This window comes from Amblyomma americanum, chromosome 8 (assembly GCF_052857255.1).
Source record: "Amblyomma americanum isolate KBUSLIRL-KWMA chromosome 8, ASM5285725v1, whole genome shotgun sequence".
Lineage (NCBI taxonomy): Eukaryota > Metazoa > Arthropoda > Arachnida > Ixodida > Ixodidae > Amblyomma > Amblyomma americanum.
In genome coordinates this window covers 93453522-93470941 of record NC_135504.1, presented here as the reverse complement: position 1 = coordinate 93470941, position 17420 = coordinate 93453522, and the positions used below count along the sequence as shown (strand labels likewise).

General features: G+C 48.0%; 2 protein-coding genes across 2 annotated transcripts; both read left to right on the top strand.

The window, feature by feature from the left end:
* Window positions 1-3940: 3940 nt before the first annotated feature.
* LOC144100550 (uncharacterized) lies at window positions 3941-6193 on the top strand. The gene is made up of 3 exons (XM_077633464.1): window positions 3941-4029; window positions 5161-5489; window positions 5960-6193. Exons 2-3 carry the CDS (start codon window positions 5235-5237, stop codon window positions 6038-6040), a joined length of 336 nt encoding a protein of 111 aa, XP_077489590.1. The 5' UTR covers window positions 3941-4029; window positions 5161-5234; the 3' UTR covers window positions 6041-6193.
* A 4112-nt stretch (window positions 6194-10305) lies between these two features.
* On the top strand, window positions 10306-15543 carry LOC144102619 (protein argonaute-2-like). Its single transcript, XM_077635840.1, has 6 exons — window positions 10306-10702; window positions 10948-11484; window positions 11887-12014; window positions 12521-12748; window positions 13471-13795; window positions 15493-15543. Exons 1-5 carry the CDS (start codon window positions 10306-10308, stop codon window positions 13777-13779), a joined length of 1599 nt encoding a protein of 532 aa, XP_077491966.1. The 3' UTR covers window positions 13780-13795; window positions 15493-15543.
* The last annotated feature ends 1877 nt before the right edge of the window (window positions 15544-17420 follow it).

Here is a 17420-nt window from a genome sequence, read left to right as displayed (position 1 = left end):
GATTCCGTAATTTTTTTGTTGGTGTGGAAGTTTCACCCAAAAAAACCATAAACGAACAAAAACGTGTTCATTTGTGATTGGCAACTACTTCTGATGTATTTCATAAATAAGGCTATTATTTGAAAGGAAAAAATAGCAAGTAAATAAACAAACACGTGATCAAGAGCTATCGGCCTCAAAGCAAATTACGCAACAGCACAGCAGAATGCTCAACAAAGAAGAATTTAACATATTACAATTTGAAGAAAATGAAGCAAATAGCAAATCGAAAAACACGCGAAAAGGCGCAATCACTGGGCACAACATGCGGAAGTATAGGAATCTCTTAGCGCGGGCCGTGCATGTTTATGAAGGTGGCATAATGTTTTGCACAAGCGCAACGTATAATTCTAAATTACGAGGGCACTGCTTTGTATATAGAAGTTGTTAAAACTCCGCACAAAGTATGTTTAGCGGACACAGTTGGACTAAGCTGTTACGTTCGATTCAGGATCTCCATTACGCAGACGCCCGCTGCGCAGTGTGGTAGTGAATTCTCTTGAGTGAAGAATAAACGTGTTTTTCTTATAAAAATTTAATGAAATGAAATACATTTTATATCTTTTAGAAAGGATGCGCCTTTGGGCTGGTTTATAGATACTCGTGCGAGCAAAAATTCAATAATGCTTTCAAATGCAGAGTGTTCCATCACAATTAGTGGGGTTAATAAGTCCAGAATTCAGACAAAGCAAACAGCGTGCGCTGTGTATGTGAACCTCTCGAGCAAAGAGTATATTTTGTTGATTAGTGTCCTGGCTAAGCCATATACCAGTACTGGGTCACGCCAGTGCGTGTTCGTTATGTCCTTAAATTTATGTGTTCCTATAACGAAAATTTTAGCTGTTAGTTGCATCGTTTTTGTTGCCCAATATTAACAATAAAATTCTATGCTTGAGTGGTCGTTGGTCTAAATGGGGTCGTTGTCGCCTGGTGCGAACCACCGGTTACTCTCCGATGGAATATGCTGACAGTCGCTTGACTACCGAAGTCGCCGTCTCGTTGTTGTACCACTCAAATCCAGCAAACTGACAAAACAGCACTCGACGGCAGCAGCACTGCTGCCATACAGCGAGCGAATGCGTTTGCAATGCTTCCGAATGCATTTAAAAATTGTTGTGCAGCCCCGAGAACTCCATTGGGTCGAATGCCATTCGAAGTGTCGAATATTATGTCCGCCACGGTGGCTGAGTGGCTAGAGCGCTCGTCTTCTGAGACGAGGGAATCCTACCGCGGCTGCCGCGTTTCTATGGAGGCGGAACACAAAAGGCGCCTGTGTGCTGCGCGATGTCAGTGCACGTAAAAGATCCCTCTGTAGTCGAAATTATGCTTTAGGCGTCCAATACGGCCCCCTCTTCTCCTTTCTTCTTTCACTCCCTTCTTTATCTCTTCCCTTACGGTGCGGTTCAGGGTTTCACGGAGATATGTGAAAGAGTTACTGTGTTATTTCCTTTCTTCAAAACCATTTTTTTCAAGTGTCGAATACCATTTGACTCAAATGCCTCTTAAATGTTAACGCAGCCGGGTTAATTGAATTTCAGTAGCGGGAGTAGAGTAGTAGCACAGCGCTACTACTCAAATACTGCTCATATGCTATAATGCGCTCTAGGATCATCTCTTTTAATCTCAAGGGTGAATGTAAATCCACCTACAATGGGAACGTATGTATGCCAATTATAGTTAAACTCGCACGAGACAGGCCTGTACAGTCTGAAACCTGTATAGACAGCTCAAGTCAGTTTTTACAAGTTCGAAAAACTATGAGCTGTGGAGATTGTGCTGCTACCAATAAAATAAAATTTCTCTCTGTTGTAGAAATATTTAAGGTTGTCATGCCTTTTAGGCAGATGGCACATGCCTGACCAGCGTTTGCCAGTATACTTTTAACCCTGGATGATCGATAGAAAGCCAAGCCCAGTATAGACAGCTTTCTAGAATGGCATAGCCAGTTCTCGGAAACAGTGGGGGAACTATGGTTAACGTGGCTCGTAAAGCTATTATCTTATGATGGCGCCGCCAGAAATGACAGAGAAGGGGAGAATTTTGTCTAGCCTGGCCCATGATTCCATTTTTAATGATGGCGCAGCCAATACTAGGAAAGCGGCGGATGACGAGGATCTTTAGTCGATGTGCTAATCACTGTTACAGCCAATATCAGATACTCATTGGCAACTCTGGGCCTACTTAACACCGTGCTTTCCCGGCGTATTTCTAATATTCGCCCGGTGTCATGTGCTACCTGTCAAGAGCTCTGAATTAAGCACATCCTTATCTATCATCGCAAGAATATTCATAACGTAAAATTAGTCTCAATATTCATGTATTACTGATGTTTTGCTTTGCTACCGTGTACATTTCTGGGTAATAAACAAACCTGCATTGGAACTTTCTCAATAATTAAATACCAAAATTACTGGTATTCGATTCACGTATTTTGAAAACATATTTCATTTTTCTTTCCCTTACACGTCTGAAATAAGTGGATTACGGAAAATACTGAAGCATCTACCAGCAAAACAAACCAAACCAAAAGTAACAAAAAAATCTTTAGCGCTAATTCAGCACAGCGCACGTTTCTACAACCTATCTAGACTGCGTAAATTGTCTTTACGCAGTCTAAAAACGCGATGGCGCAGAGGTAGAGCACCTACCTCGCGTGCAACAGGACCAGGGATTGAATAACTCTGCCGATCGATGTCTAGCCATGACTGACCGCGCCGAACACGATGGTGGCCTCCAAATTTGGCCCGGGCCTACCCAAAATTAGGCCGCAACCTGAAACTTCACTTTGGCTGATTTTCGAACAAAATCAATTTCCAACCACAATTAATGGTGCCCGCACAATGGCGACCACTAAATTTGGTCCAGGCCATTGCCAAAATTTGACTGTTGATTTGGGATTGCTTTCTCAAAATAATGAGTTAAACCAAGTATAATCCCTGACAGATTTATTCTTTTATGCTTAGCGATTCGTTTTGTGACATTTTGGATATACTAACGTCTGTTCTTTAGCCCCTGTTCATATGTGTTGGTTGATTTATGCCTTTTGACAGCTTTGCTAGGACAGGCATTTCGTCACCTCTTTATTTTCTTTTGGCTTTATCAGAGGGGCTCAAAATTTGGGAAATGAGGCCTGCCTTCCCCTCTATCCCATCCTCTTTCCTCTCCACGGGGCGCGAGAGTACGTAAAGTCTGTGTCAAAAGTAACTAGGCTGCAAGGTCTGCTTCTCACTCATATAGTAGTGCCCTTACAGCTTCCATAAAGATAAAGTGGTCTTAAACGGTGAGCAACAGGCGGTCCTCACCGTAAATCCCGTAAGCGATTTAGAACTTATGGGATGGGATCTGAAATGTGCAAGAGGCAAATTATGGATCCTGTTTTCTTTTGACAGAAGCTGTATATACGTGTAAGCTGCGGGGCTGCAGAACAAAGCCTCCCGGACCCTGATCTCGGGGTACGTACCCTGGTCTCGGGAAATACCAAGAGGACAAACGTTCCCAAAGTTAAACTCGCTTAGTCCTCTTGGTTATTCTAATCGCAGCTTAGGAAATCATTTCTCTTGTCCATCCGCGGTAATGACATAAGGGAAGGTGCGAAGCGAAATTTCACCGTGTCCTCCACGACGTTGGGTTGGACTGTTAACCGCTCCAATCCCGCTTCTTGACCTTAATTTTGCCTTCGTGTCGAAGACGACGAAGAAGCGCATACAACGTGCCGTTGGCATGACCGCGCGCAAGCCCGGCACCGCCCTCTTCATTGTCTGTGACGTCACAGCGCGGGTTGAACACTGGCTCGCTGCGCCATGCGACCGGCCCGAGTCGCGTTCCCATCCGGGCCGGACGTTAGAAGCGACGTAGGTTCCGCCAGGCTCGGTCCAGAAGGAGCTCGTTCATCGGCCGGGCGGACCCTTTGCCATCGCTGGCCGGGCGCTGTGGCATCGCTGTGCCCAATGCAGATTCTCCAGATAGCGCGGCCGCGAGGCAGCTGAAGAGGTGAGTGCTTCCGATGGCCCGCCGCGGCCTCCGTGATAGAGCACAGCGCGCCGCGGGAGGCAATCGCGGAGGCCACGGGTCCGCAATCAGAATAGCTAGCTTGAGGGCCACCCCATCCGACCTGTCGGACCGGATGGCTTAGGATCACGTCACGAACGTGGACTGCCTCCGCGCCATCCTATCCATTTGGTATGCCGTGGCGGGAACTGGGCTCGTCGAAATGACGATGTCCCGAGCGGGATACCGCTTTTAGCGAGAGTGGCGACTCGCTTTTGGCCGAAGCTGAATTCGTCATCGGTTTTCGCAACACTTGTAGCTAGTCTGCGAGATTTCTTCAACGGACAAGACAGGGCGTTTCCGCCCCCCTCCCCCCCTATTTCTAGGTCGTCTTGCGGGAATGCGCTAGGCCTAACCACAAGGTTAGTGAAACTTGCCTGTCGCGCGAGGCGTCCGCAATTACATCTTGCCCGGAGTCGCGCGATTCATGTGTTTGTCGCGTTCAAGCGACGAGGTTTGCTGTGCAGCTTTATTAAAGTCGCGCCTTTGCAACTTTTTATTTGCGCTCGAATCTATGCGAGGTAATAGTCATTCCGACGTGTCGTATGGTCTCGACGCATATTGTTTTTTTTATCTGGAGGGTCTCGAACACACGAGTGTTTAGGTTCACAATGGCAGTGTGGACTAGCTGTAAGTGTCTTCTTGCCATACATTAACCACTCCATGGCATATCGCCCGGTGCTTCCTATCAGGTGCCTGCTACCTTGCTCTCAAAGGTATACTTTGTTCGATAGGGCTACCTCATGGATCAGCTTAACCAGTTGCATCAACTTTCCCTCGCCTTGCCCCAATTTTTATTTGGTTTTCAGAACAAGTTCAGCTCAAGCCAAAGTGCAATTTGACCGAATGAAAGATCTAACTTGTTTTCGCGTATGTCCGGTGGACAAGCCTACAGAAATTGGGATTATCATGGTTTCAGCCATGTAACATTTACTAGCCGATTCTTCCAGGTGCGCAATAGTGGAACTCCCATTAGTGGTCGGAGCTCTTTGGTCATGCCATGTTGGCAAAACTGGTTACGCATCGGTAAGCCTTTTCGACATTGGGGATGCTAACTCCCTCCCTTTTGTCCAGGAGGACCTAACGGATGCTCGCAGTCCGCCTCATCGCCGCTCCCTTTCAATGCCGCCTCCAGAGTTGGTGCGCGCATGTCATGCAGCAGCGAGTGGTCACAGCGGCATCGCCTCAGGTTCGCTCAAGCACGGCCACCAACTCCGCCGTCACCACCGCCACTGCCGTCATCACCCGCGACGGACGCGGGCACCAGCAACGGCAACGGGGCTCGCACTGTGGCGCCCACCGAAGGCTCGCCCACCAGCTCGCCGTCGCTGACGGCCGCGCTCGTGCGGGCCCGCAATGGCGTCGGCAACACCAAGTCACAGAATGAAGAGCTCAAGATTCGGGTGAGCGGCGGCAGCTGCATCTTCTGCGTGCCCCCACGAGCGTGTCTGAAGCCGAAGGTGTGGGCGGTAAAGCCGTCGGAGCTTGTCAGTAGTTAGTTGTACCACTTCCGCGCAGGCGCAGTTCACCTTCAGGGCTCCAGATGACGCCACGTTCCCGTCCACAAAGCGCCTGGCTGGCACGTCGGCACCAATCACCGCGTGCGCAGGGGCGGGGCATGTAACGCGGCTCTCGATAGTTTAGCCCTTGACAGTTGCCAGACTGCGAGCCACGGCTTAGTTAGTGGCGTTTTTAGTGAGCGTGCATGCACCGTACCGTACTGATGTGGTCTCAGGTTCCAAATATTGCGCTGAAGGCGCGTCTCAAAAAACTTTCAAATGCAGGAGTTACGCTGCGCAGTAATCGAACATTGGCGGCGGCAGTGGCACCGAGAGGTATGCCTGTGCTAAGGATCTGCCCTGTATCACTGTAGGAAAGACGAGGCCAGCGTGACCGTGCCCGCGGCCCCGGTGATATCGCCGCTTTTCGACGAACGTGCAACAAGCCAGCCTGAAGATACGTCACAGCGCACACATAGTCGCTGCATCGAGAGAGCGCTGCCGTAACGAGACAACCGTTTAAAAGAAGCACGAAAGGAGGCGACCGACACATTGGTAGCGGCAGTGGCATCTAGAGGCACCTCTGCTAAGAATCTGCCCTGTATCATTGCAGGTTAGTGTTCATTTACTTCCATTGAATATCGCGCTTCCTAGTGCTCCTGCTGCTGCCGCAGCTGCTCCCAAGGTGTACTTATTACGAAATCTAAGGTTCGACGAAATCTCGTCTGGTCGGGTGAATACATTGGCGAAAATAACGAAGCGCCGACCAAAAGGTGTTGTCAAGATGGAAGGACGTTTCGACTTCCACACGGAAGTCTTGTTCACTGATCCAGTGAACAAGATCAGTGAACAAGGCTTCCGTGTGGAAGTCGAAACGTCCTTCCATCTTGACAACACCTTTGGTCGGCGCTTTGTTATTTTCGCCAGTGTACTTATTACCTTCAGTTATGAAGTGTCTAGGATGTGATGAGTAGACTTCTAAAGAACGCTGTCATTGAGTGTAGTGAGTGCAATGGTACATACGACACAGGAAAATGTGCGGGCATCTCAGACGCCACGTTGAAAACTAAGGGTGAAGTTTATCGCAAAGCGTAGCGCTGCACAGCCTGCCGACGCGAAAAAACTCATGCAGAAGCAACCGCAGTACCGAGCACCGGACCAGGCTCACTAGACTGTGGTCGCAGAAAATATGTGCCAAACTTGACCAGTTGTTTCCCTTGACGGAAACTGTTCACAGCATTGAGGAGACATTGCATTTCATGGGTGAAAAATACGACACCCTCTTAGCGGGTACAGAACAGCATGAAAAAGACATAAAAGGTGTCAAAAAAAAGGCTACAAAAAGTGGAAAAACAGGTCGCAGAAGTAACCAAGCTCAAAGCCGGTCTTGATGCTCTTGAATGGCGAAGCCAAAAATTGAACCTTGAATTCGACGATATTCCAGAAACACAGAATGAAAATCTGCTGAATAAGATAAATGACCTTGCTGCGCAGACTCAACTGCCACAGTTATAGGATAAAAATGTGGTTGCTGTACATCGCCTTCCATCTAAGAAAGATAAAACACCGGGTATTATCTGCCGTTTCGCAAAACAAGCTGATCGATACAAGTGGTGGCCGAGCAGAATGGAACTGCAGGAAAGTGACGATAAAATCTACGCGCTGGAAAATTCGACAAAATAGGCCCGCGACCTACTTTTTTACGTAAATAACTGGGCCAAACAGAATTCTACTAAGAAAGGATGTCGGAGAAACGGCAGTTGTCATCTCAAGCTGCCTTGATCTTGAAAAACTCAGTTAATGTCACATACTATGGCAGGCTCCGACACTGACGCCTACCTACTTCCACAATCCTTTGAAGACTGCATCAGAAAACAGTTCCTCAAGTCATTTAAATTCTTTCACCTTAATTTTCGATCTGTTAACAATAAGAAATCGCATTTAAGCTTGCTGTTTGATCAAATAGGGCAACCTTTTGACGTCATTATGCTCACAGAAACGTGTAGCACTGATGAAAAAAACGTCTACCGACTTCCGTCCTATGAAACATTCTATTTATATCGTCCAATTGGTCGAGGTGGCGGGATATGTATTCTGGTTAGAAAAGACTACGACTGCGAAATACTTTCAGAGTGTTCGGTAATAATAAGTGACTATGAGATCCTGACAATTAAACTACAAAACACAGCACTTGTCGCGTTCTACCGCCCGCCGAATGGTTCAACATTGCGTTTTATCAACTATATACATAAACTGTTTAGCTTTATTACTAATAAAAACCTGAGTCTCATCTGTGGTGGGGACATCAATTTTGATATAATTAAAAATGATACTACGAAAACCAGTTTAGAAGTCCTGTTTAATGCTAATTGGCTTAGATATGTAATTAACCTCCCTAAAAGAGTAACTGCGAATTCACAGTCGCTCATTGACATGTTTCTTACAAATATAAGCCAAGATAAACTTATGTCGGGAGTACTTTCGACCTAAGTGATCACTTACCGATATTCCTTTGCACAAAAGGATATGTACGGAGTAAGCTGCCAAGACCCACATTAACAGTCCAACATATTACCGAACAAAACCTTTCGATATTTCGGAAAAAAATAGAAGAACTATCTTGGAAGGGAGATTTAGGAAGTGATGATGTCAACGTAGCTTATCATACGAAAGAAGACGGGACAAGTGCAGTCCCGTCTTCTTTCATGTGAGTCCCCTTTTACGCAACCCATGTTTACGCGGCAGAGACGCCTACTGCACCATTTCCTTTCCTCAAAAAAACAATTTTCAATTTTTTTCTTCTGAGGTTGGCTTTATATTCAGTTCATTGAGAGGATTCAGATACCACATTCGGAATGATTAGAGACGCTTGCTTGCATTGCTTGCTCAGGTACTCTGGATATGGCCTATGCAGCTACTTGACGCAGGTCACTCGATGGCTTCAACGAAGCACGGAATCTGGCATGTGGTTGCGTAAATGCATTACGGGCTCGCTTAATGTGCTAGCCGAAATTTTGGCTTTGTATGCGTGCTTTCGAATGATGTGCAAGACATTTGTGACACAAGAAAATCCTCTTTTTGAATGTGGGATGCATATTTTTTCATGCAGGAAACTCGAAATTTCACCACTAACAAGTCTCTTTCTACCCCTGCTTGCTCTTAGCAAAAAATGCAGTAGTAGACCAGTCACGAGTAGTTAGATTCCTAAAAGAAGGAAATGTCACCAAAAAATGGATTTTTTAAAGAACTAGTTGTCCACCATCGGAACTGGGAGATATAACCAACCCTGTGCATGACAGCTTCAACTGCTTCTGCGCCATAAAATCCAACACAAACACTAACACACCCACGCACACACAATCAAAAAAAATTAATGACGACGTGAAATTCGCCTGCGCTCAGCGCCCAATTTATAACTGAGTTTATTCTTCCATCCAGTTTCAGTTTCGCTTTCAGCAGTTGACAGACTATTATGATCTCACAAGTGAGCTAACGGTCTTATGAAGCATAAGAAACTAGCATCTAGCTCTTTGTTCGTTTGGTACCACCCTGTCTTCTGCAACAATGCAACAATCAGTAGTGTAAGAGTTTCAATTAATTAAAACGACAAAACAGAGTTTGTATTGCAGTTTTTGTTTACATTTCTAAAAATTTGGTGTCTTCACTTCCTTAAAGAATGCTTGGTCCTCTCGCTGGTCTGTGTTACAGCGCTGCGACTGACGCTGCAAACTTCAACTAGCCCAAAGCTGTCACTTCGCCCCAAAGGAGTCTCTGAAATTTGAATTTTTTGCGTTTGTCTCAAACTTCGCAGTTCTTTACAGGCAAAATATAAGAAAGAGTACTGCGGTCGATTAACAGCTCTCAGGAGTAGTTTCCATGCTAGTAATCCATAAGCGAAAAAGTGAGTATCACCGAAACAAAATCAAGAGTTCTCATCCGCAGCGTAGAGACGAGGCAATATGACCAATGCATTCGATTCATTTTGGTTTCTATCCTTAATTTGCCGAGATCATTTTTACCTCTCCATATCAACAGCGTGACGCGCGGCTCAGTATATCTTGACTTAAATCGATTAACCCATCTATGGTGGGATTTACATTCAGGCAGCTAACGCAGAGGTCATACCTGAGCTCACGCGCGGAATCTGTGCGCAATTCAACTGCCTACCCGACAATTGTGGACTAAATATCTGCAAATCTTCCGTCGGCAGGCTTGCATTTTTATAAACGTTTTTGCTCCCGTCAAAAGCGTTCCTCATTCTTTTTATTTGGCAGACTTAACTGCTTGATGCCAGCTTGTCAAGAAAAACGTTCGAACATTGAGCATTACCTCTAATATTTGCACAACAATACCTTAAAATTTTCCGATATTCAAAATATCTTTCCAAAAATGCTGAACACTAGTTGTGCGCTGTCCTCGCGTGCGGTGCTCGCGGACTGCCCCGGCGTGGTCTGCAGGAAATCGAGCGGATCGTACCGTCCCATTTCCCACGCTGGCCCTCGCAAGGCAAACTGGGTCGGCCGATCCAGTTGACAGCAAACCACTTCAGCGTTGACATTCCTTCCAGAAACGTTTTCCACTGCGATGTGCAGATATGCTCCGACACGCGCAAGGAGGCCAAAGTGCCCGAGAAGCGCTAGTACCGCTGGATGAACACCAAGATAAACAGCTTGGTCATCGACCTGCTCGTCAAGAAGTACCGGTCGACCTGAACGGCTGCATGCCCGCCTTCGCGGGCCGCAAGAACACGTACACGCGCTGTGAGATCAAGATCCGCGAGCGCACCTTAACGGTCGACTTCGAGGAGGACCAGCGTATGCAGAAGTTCATCGTCAAGATCCAGTACGCAGCCACCGCGAATCTGGACGCGCGGCACGCAGTCTTCGACAACCGTGTCAGCCGGGTACCCCAGGAGATCCTCCAAGCCATGGCCATCGTGCTGCGGCACGGACCGTCGATGAAACTCATGCCCGTCGGGCGGTCCTTCTTCAAACCGCCGCCCCCGAACGACGACAACAACACCCTCGGTGGTGTCCGAGAATTCTGGTGCGGCTTCTACAGGAGCGTGAGGCCCGCTCTGTGGACGCCAATGGGCAACGTTTACATGTCGTCTACCGGTGACCAGCTTCATGTGCAAGCTGTTCAGCGAGGGCCGGCGCGAGATGTCGGCCGGAGACTTCAGGCATCTGCGTGACTTACATAACGTTGTCTCAACAAGGACCTCAATGGTTTGCGCGTCAAGGTCACCCACCTTCCCTACGCGCGCAAGTACAAGGTGGTTTGCGTCACCAAGGCGCCAGCCAAGAAGCTCTTCTTCAACATGGAAGACGGCTCGAATTGCTCGGTGGCCGACTACTTCCAGAACCGCTACGGCTGCCTTCCGAGCACGAACCAGCCCTGCATCCAGACCGGCAGCGAGACTCACCCACTCTACCTCCGATGGAGGTCTGCGAGATCGTCGCTGGGCAGCACTGCAAGAAGAAACTGGACGAGAACCAGACGTCCGAAATGATCAAGCGCGTGGCGCTGCCCCCGGCAAATCGTTTCAACGAGATCCGCCAGTCGGTGCGGGATCTGGTAAGCAGCAGCGACCAGTGTCTGCGCGAGTTCGGCATCAAGATCAACACCGAGCCGACGATGCTCAAGGTCCGGGTGCTCCACCCGCTGTCGCTGGTCTTCGAGAACAACTCCGTCGGCAAGCCCCGCGACGGCAGATGGGAACTGCGGGGCCGTAATTTCTACAAGCTGGCTAAGCTGACTCGCTGGATTCTGCTCAAGCTGAGCCGGTTCTCGCAGCGAGACAGCCTCGACAACTTCGTCAAGATGCTCATCCGCGTTGGCCAAGAACTGGGCATGCGCATTGAGCAGCCGCTGGACATGACCACGGCAAACGCGAACCGTACGCCCATGCGTAACATCCTGCTGACGGAGTAGCGCAAGACGGCAAGCCTCGAGATGGCCGTCACCGCGCTCGCAAACAACACGAATTAGGCAGAGATCAATCAGGTATTCGAGGCCGGGATCGGTATGCGCACCCAGTGCGTGATTGACAACAACGTGATCAAGAAGTGCAGTCCGCGCTCATCACCAACCTCTGCCAGAAGATCAACGCCAAGCTGGGCGGTACCAACACAGCCTGCTGGCCCAGGAGAAGCAGGTCCTCTTCCTGAAGCCACTGATCACCATCGGCGCGGACGCGACTTACCTTGCGCCCGGGGACAAGCTCCGCCCGTCCATTGCCGCGTGTGTTAGTAGCTTGAACTCCATTCCGTACAAGTGCCATGCCTCCATTCGCGTCCAGATGGAGGACTCCGTCGCCACATTGCGCCTGGAGGTGATGAATCACCTCAAGGACATGATGAAAACATGCTGAAGGCCCTTTACCGTGCTACCAAGCACAAGCTGGAGCACATCATCTACTGGGACGGAGTGAGCGAAGGGCAGTTCATGCAGGTTCGGAACTGTGAGGGTAGTCTCGAATGCAATATGTTATATCCCCATATCTTTTTGGGCGTTCTTTATAATTGGAAGAGACAGCAGTATATTGTCTCGCGGATTCAACATCGAACATCATCGACTGCGGTAGATGGCTTGTGTTAATGTAGATAAAACACACCGCATTGCTTGGCACCACTGCGCTGGTGTTCATAGTACCTGTTTTGCACCTAGTTGCATTTTCAGCTGTCATGAATGACCTGCTAGCCCGATCAGGCACGCTTCCAAATTACTGTAAACTCTACCAGTTTTCCAAATACAACAAGAATTTGCTCACAGCCCCATAAGTTTCTCATAACTTGGTGCGGAAACGTTGGTTTGTAGGTGTTCTACACGCCTTGGTGCTGTCCTGTCCACCCTTTGTGTCAAGCTCAAGAAGCAGTTTTAACAAATTCGCCGACCAGTTATGAACGACAACTGGATCCTGATCTTGTTTCCAGGTGAGCGCTATCCGACCGGCGTGCCAGGAGCTTTCCCCTAACGAGACGTACGAGCTGGCGCTGACCTTCATCGTGTTCCAGAAGCATCACGACACGAGTTTGATGCCCGCCAGCAACCAGAACAGGGTTGGCAAGTGTCGCAACGTGCCGCCCGGCACCATCGTAGATTCCTTGGTCACGTACCCGCTAGACTTTGACCTCTACCTCTGCAGCCACTTCGGCATTGAGGTGTGCAGTAATGGAATCCCGTCTGGGGCACAGTCTCAGTAGTCGGCACTAATAGCCGCAGAGGATGGCAGGGTCGCTTAAACTCCCTAATGACGCAGAAACGAAATGAATGGGCTCATAACTTGTCAGTGCAACACTATAGATACAGTGACAGGGAGTGTAGGTGTTTCGTACACACTATAGAGGATATGATAACTGTTAAATCCGGTCCCGTATAGCAACTGCCCATGCGCCAACTTTGATGTTCAATTGCGCAACAGCCAGTAAAGCCTTCCATCAACATAAATGCGTTTCCCTAAAAGAGCACCGCAAGAAAAAATTTTGGAGGTACTCAATACATCATTATCATCATTATTAGTATAATCAGCCTGGCCATTCCATGGCGCATAAAGGCCTCTCCTATGTCTCTCCAATTAACGCTGTTCTTTGCCAGCTCCGGCCACAAAATCCTCGCCTACCTCTTAATCCCATCCGCAAACCTAACTTCCTGCCGCCCTTTGCTACGACTCTGTTTATTGGAATCCACTCCGTTGCCTTTGAGAACCAGCTCTTGTCTTTCCTTCGCACTACGTGCCCTGCAAAAGCCGATTTCTTCCTCTTATATTCCCAACTTAAGATGCGCAAGACTTGGCTGGGATATGACGCAAGGTGTGTCGTCTACGTCGAGGACATCATTCCTGCGGTCCCGCGGGTTAACCGTCCCCGTGGCGTCGGTGGTGCAGGGCACGAGCAAGCCGTCGCACTACTACGTCGTGTGGTACCACTCCAGCGTCTCGGCGGACATGGAGAAGCTGAGGTACTACATCTGCCATTCGTACGCCCGCTGCACCCGCAGCGTGAGCATCCCGGCGCCCGTCTACTACACGCATCTGGCCGCGTCCCGGGCCAAGAACCACGTGATGAGCAAGGTGGACGTGCCTAGCTCGAGCAGCGACTCGTCCATGGGCAGTGCCGACTCTGTCCCCTCCAGACAATACGTGGAGGCCATCAAGGTGCTCGACTCCCTCCAGGCTGCTATGTACTTCGTCTGAGTAATACCGCTGCCGGGTGAGCGATGCACAAGAGTTCACTGAGCTGTCGTGACGTCACCGCGACATACATAAGTATGTCGGGATGAATGTGTTCAACGTACCAAAGTGGCTCATGGGTTATGAGAGGTATTGTTAGGGGCAGCACCGTATTAGTCTTGGAACAGCTGAAGGTTCCTAAGCGTGTCCTGCCATTGCATGGCACACGGGGGTCTTCCCATAGCCACTGTGCCGTCACTGCGGGTCGGTTATAGTAGCAATGTAGGCTAGGTGCATAAGAGCCAACGTCTCGACACGAGGGCTCATTGGCAAAAAGTTGAGCTATACAGTGCCTTTAATTCAGGAACTTGAGTCTCGTTGGCAAATAAAAATAGAAACGCGGGAACTAAGGCACGGACAGGCTATGTTACCAACAGTTAATGCTATCAAAGCTCATACATAAAATATTATGCGATGTTTCAACGCAATTTAGAACAAAGGTGACGTGTCTTTGGAGAGGCGTCGCCATCCCTACGGCGGCCATTTTCGAACAGTCTGCGCTCTTATACCGCGGCTGTAATTACGTTAGCCTCTTCTTTCTCCAAACCGATGGTCACGTACCAGGTTTCTGCTTAATTTTATTGCACTAAACGACGAAGCAACACAAAGTACCTGGCGCAGTGCTATAGCACAGATTCTTCGAACTGATCACCGTAGATATTTTAACGCCTCGCCAGCTTACGCTGAACTTGCTAGGCATATCATGTGCTGTTGTGGTTTAGCGGGACGTATTCCTCACTCTGCAGGGCACCCTCTCTTGCCCATCGCAAGGAACTCGCTGTTGGCTGGAACCACCAGACTGTACAAAGATTTTTACGAACTAGAAAATTGATTTCGAAACTTATGCCATGGCTGACTTTTTTGTGGTTAACACCTATTTCTATCTTTCCTGTTTTTCCTGCGCTCAGTTAAGAAATTCACTTAAAATATTCCTTAAACTGTTGACGTCACGTTACGGTCACGACAGGAATTTTTGTTTGGTTTTAGGGTGATGCAAGGATGCAGTCAACTACTACTTTTCTCGAGGACCTAATTTTTAGAGTTCTCATATTTCTTAAAAGTTAGGGCAGCATGTTGACTTAAATTTCGCTTGCAATTCAGCTTTACTCTGATTATATTTTCTGGATACCTGGCCTAGGTAAAGTACGAATATCTTTCCACCCTTTGATTTCACAGTAAATTTCATTGAGTCATGCCACGTGTAAGGGCTTCATCTGTTTTGCTATGAAGTCTAGCGTTACGCTCACTAGAGTATGTGCTGCTACACTGCTTGGGGTGCGGGCGAATCATACAAGCATGAAACTCTCTCGTGGCAGAGGGGAGGGCCTGCCTCTTGCATTTCTCGAAAGCTCATGAATATAATCCCAATAGTGTGTAAAGGCACCATTCTCCAGAAAATGCGGTGTTTGCGTATTTGGCCTATAGGAGTCAGGTGGGCCACCTATGTGACGTCAAGGGTTACGCTATCGCGTCTTACCCCTAATGCGGGTCTCGTCTTTCGATGTAGTTAGTCAACCCTAATGTGCTTGTCTTATGTTAGTCGTGTGTTCGCCCTGATATTTTGTTACCGCTTTAGTTTTCGATGCTTCCGACGCGGGAGGCTGTGTTGTCATTATGCAAGCTGGCAATTTGAATCAGTAGCATGAATTGTATGCTTGCACGTTTCGTTTGTTCCAGGTCTTCAGCAGCAGGGCAGAATTTTCGCACCCCTTTTGTCTTTTTTCCCTGCAGACACATTTAAAGGTACTTGATGCAGATTCTTGTTTTTGTTTGAACTTTGAAATAAAATGACGAGCTTGTTGCATCACTGCGTTGTTTTATTCGCAACTGGCTGACAGTAAATGAAATGACCAGTTCCAGTGAGCAATACGGGCAGGGAGTAAAATATTTAATAAGGGAGTAATTGTTCCGCAGCCTCTGTAGGCACATAGCCGTTCTTGTGTGGATGCTAAAACACAATTACTGCCCATTAGAAATCTACACCTAGATTTCTTTAAATAGAATTACAAACGCCGTTCCTTGAGTCCTCTGCCCCTCCACTATTCCACTTCCGAGCTGTACTGCTAGCAGCTAGCATCCCTGGTTAGCTCTGAACTTATTAGCTGAATGGTTGCTTTCCTATTACCTCTTTAGCCGTATGGCTGCGCTTGTGTGGATACTGATCTCTAATTAAATCCTCGAAACCTACTGCACCGTAGGGCATAAACTAAAAATTGGGCCTTTATCTATGTACTGCATTTGTCAAAGTAGATCTCAAGCCAGCAGTTTACAAAGTTCTGTTGTAGCACAACCACTCACGTAGCGTGCTACTCCCGCTTGCTCCAGTTAAGTGATCTACGTGCAAACTCTAATCGTTTTTGTGTGCGACTCAAAACATTTCGTCGGCAACATTTTGATCTTGTTCCCAACCACTGTTCCAGTGTGGTGTTCGGTGACTGCAGTGACTGCTGATGCGTGTTTGAATAAGCATTTTGTTTTATGGCAAAATCCTCGCACCAGGGGCAAAGCTGCAACCAGATGACCACCACTGACTGTTGGAATGGGCACACGCTGCCTCAGAGGCCCTGCACTAAGGCTTTACCTTCACAACCCTCATTGATCAAAAGAGCAATAAAATTTTTTCACTCATTCAGCGCTTGTGTTCTGGTCTTGGTTCTAACACACACTTTTGAACTTATTGCCATTTTAAACCATGCCGTGGTTAGCAAAACAAAGATGTTTAAAATTGTAATTGAAATCTTCGCCTAAGAAAGAGTACATGACATCACGTCGGATTTAACCGAAGAACTCTGCTAAGTGCCTACAGCATGGCGCGGAAGCAAAGCTTCAGGGCTTCATACTTTTTGCAAAGGCTTTTCATGTAAGCAGCGTATTCGGGTCACAGTGACATGGCTGTAACGTTCTTGCCGCTAGCATCCATTGCTAATCATTTCGCGCTGCAAGGGACGCCCACGGATGCCGCGTGAAGCAATTTTTCTTGCGTAGCCGGTACTGCCAAAGCCGCAAAGAGTAAACCAGGATGATGGCAGTGTAGCTAGTGCTGTACAGGCATCTGGGAACGTTGCGACCTTGTGCCCGTTTAGTCGACCTCACTGTTGACGTCAATATTGGCTGTCATTGCAGACTGGCTCAGACTTTTCAGGGAGCGGTAAAGGAGTTAAAGAACCGCCGGTACTCTAGAAGGACAAAGTGGCAGAGTAATAACAAACGACAGTAACGGTGTTCTTTCGGTTGGCGATGCAGCGGGGCAGGAGATCAAAAGAAGCAGTACTGAATGGTTGTCCGTGTTTGTGGAGGGATTGATGGTTACCGCGAACGACAGCCGCTGCGAGAGGATCAAGCTGCGTCCACCATCACTTGTCGCTAGTTTTCCTGCGAGAAGTAAAGACGACACTTAAGTTACCACAGTGTTGGAGAAGGAAGGGTTGCACATATAGTGAAGGTGTCATTCTCAGCTGAGAACTTGCTACACAGCTGTTTTGTCATAATCACGCAGTCACTGAAACAGTGGGAAGGCTCTGCCGCAAGATTTCGCGACACCTGGTCTCTTTTTTTTTAGTTGGGGTTTACCTTTCTCGATTCAGCCCTCTGGTTCGCAGACGCCC

Bases quoted from the DNA above. Each gene is read 5' to 3' on its own strand.
- LOC144102619 (XM_077635840.1), top strand. From the start codon at position 10,306: ATGCCCGCCTTCGCGGGCCGCAAGAACACGTACACGCGCTGTGAGATC. The intron at 12,015-12,520 runs GTGAGCGAAGGG...TCTTGTTTCCAG, and splicing joins ACATCATCTACTGGGACGGA to GTGAGCGCTATCCGACCGGC. The intron at 12,749-13,470 runs GTGTGCAGTAAT...TCGGTGGTGCAG, and splicing joins GCAGCCACTTCGGCATTGAG to GGCACGAGCAAGCCGTCGCA.
- LOC144100550 (XM_077633464.1), top strand. From the start codon at position 5,235: ATGTCATGCAGCAGCGAGTGGTCACAGCGGCATCGCCTCAGGTTCGCT. The intron at 5,490-5,959 runs GTGAGCGGCGGC...GTATCACTGTAG, and splicing joins ATGAAGAGCTCAAGATTCGG to GAAAGACGAGGCCAGCGTGA.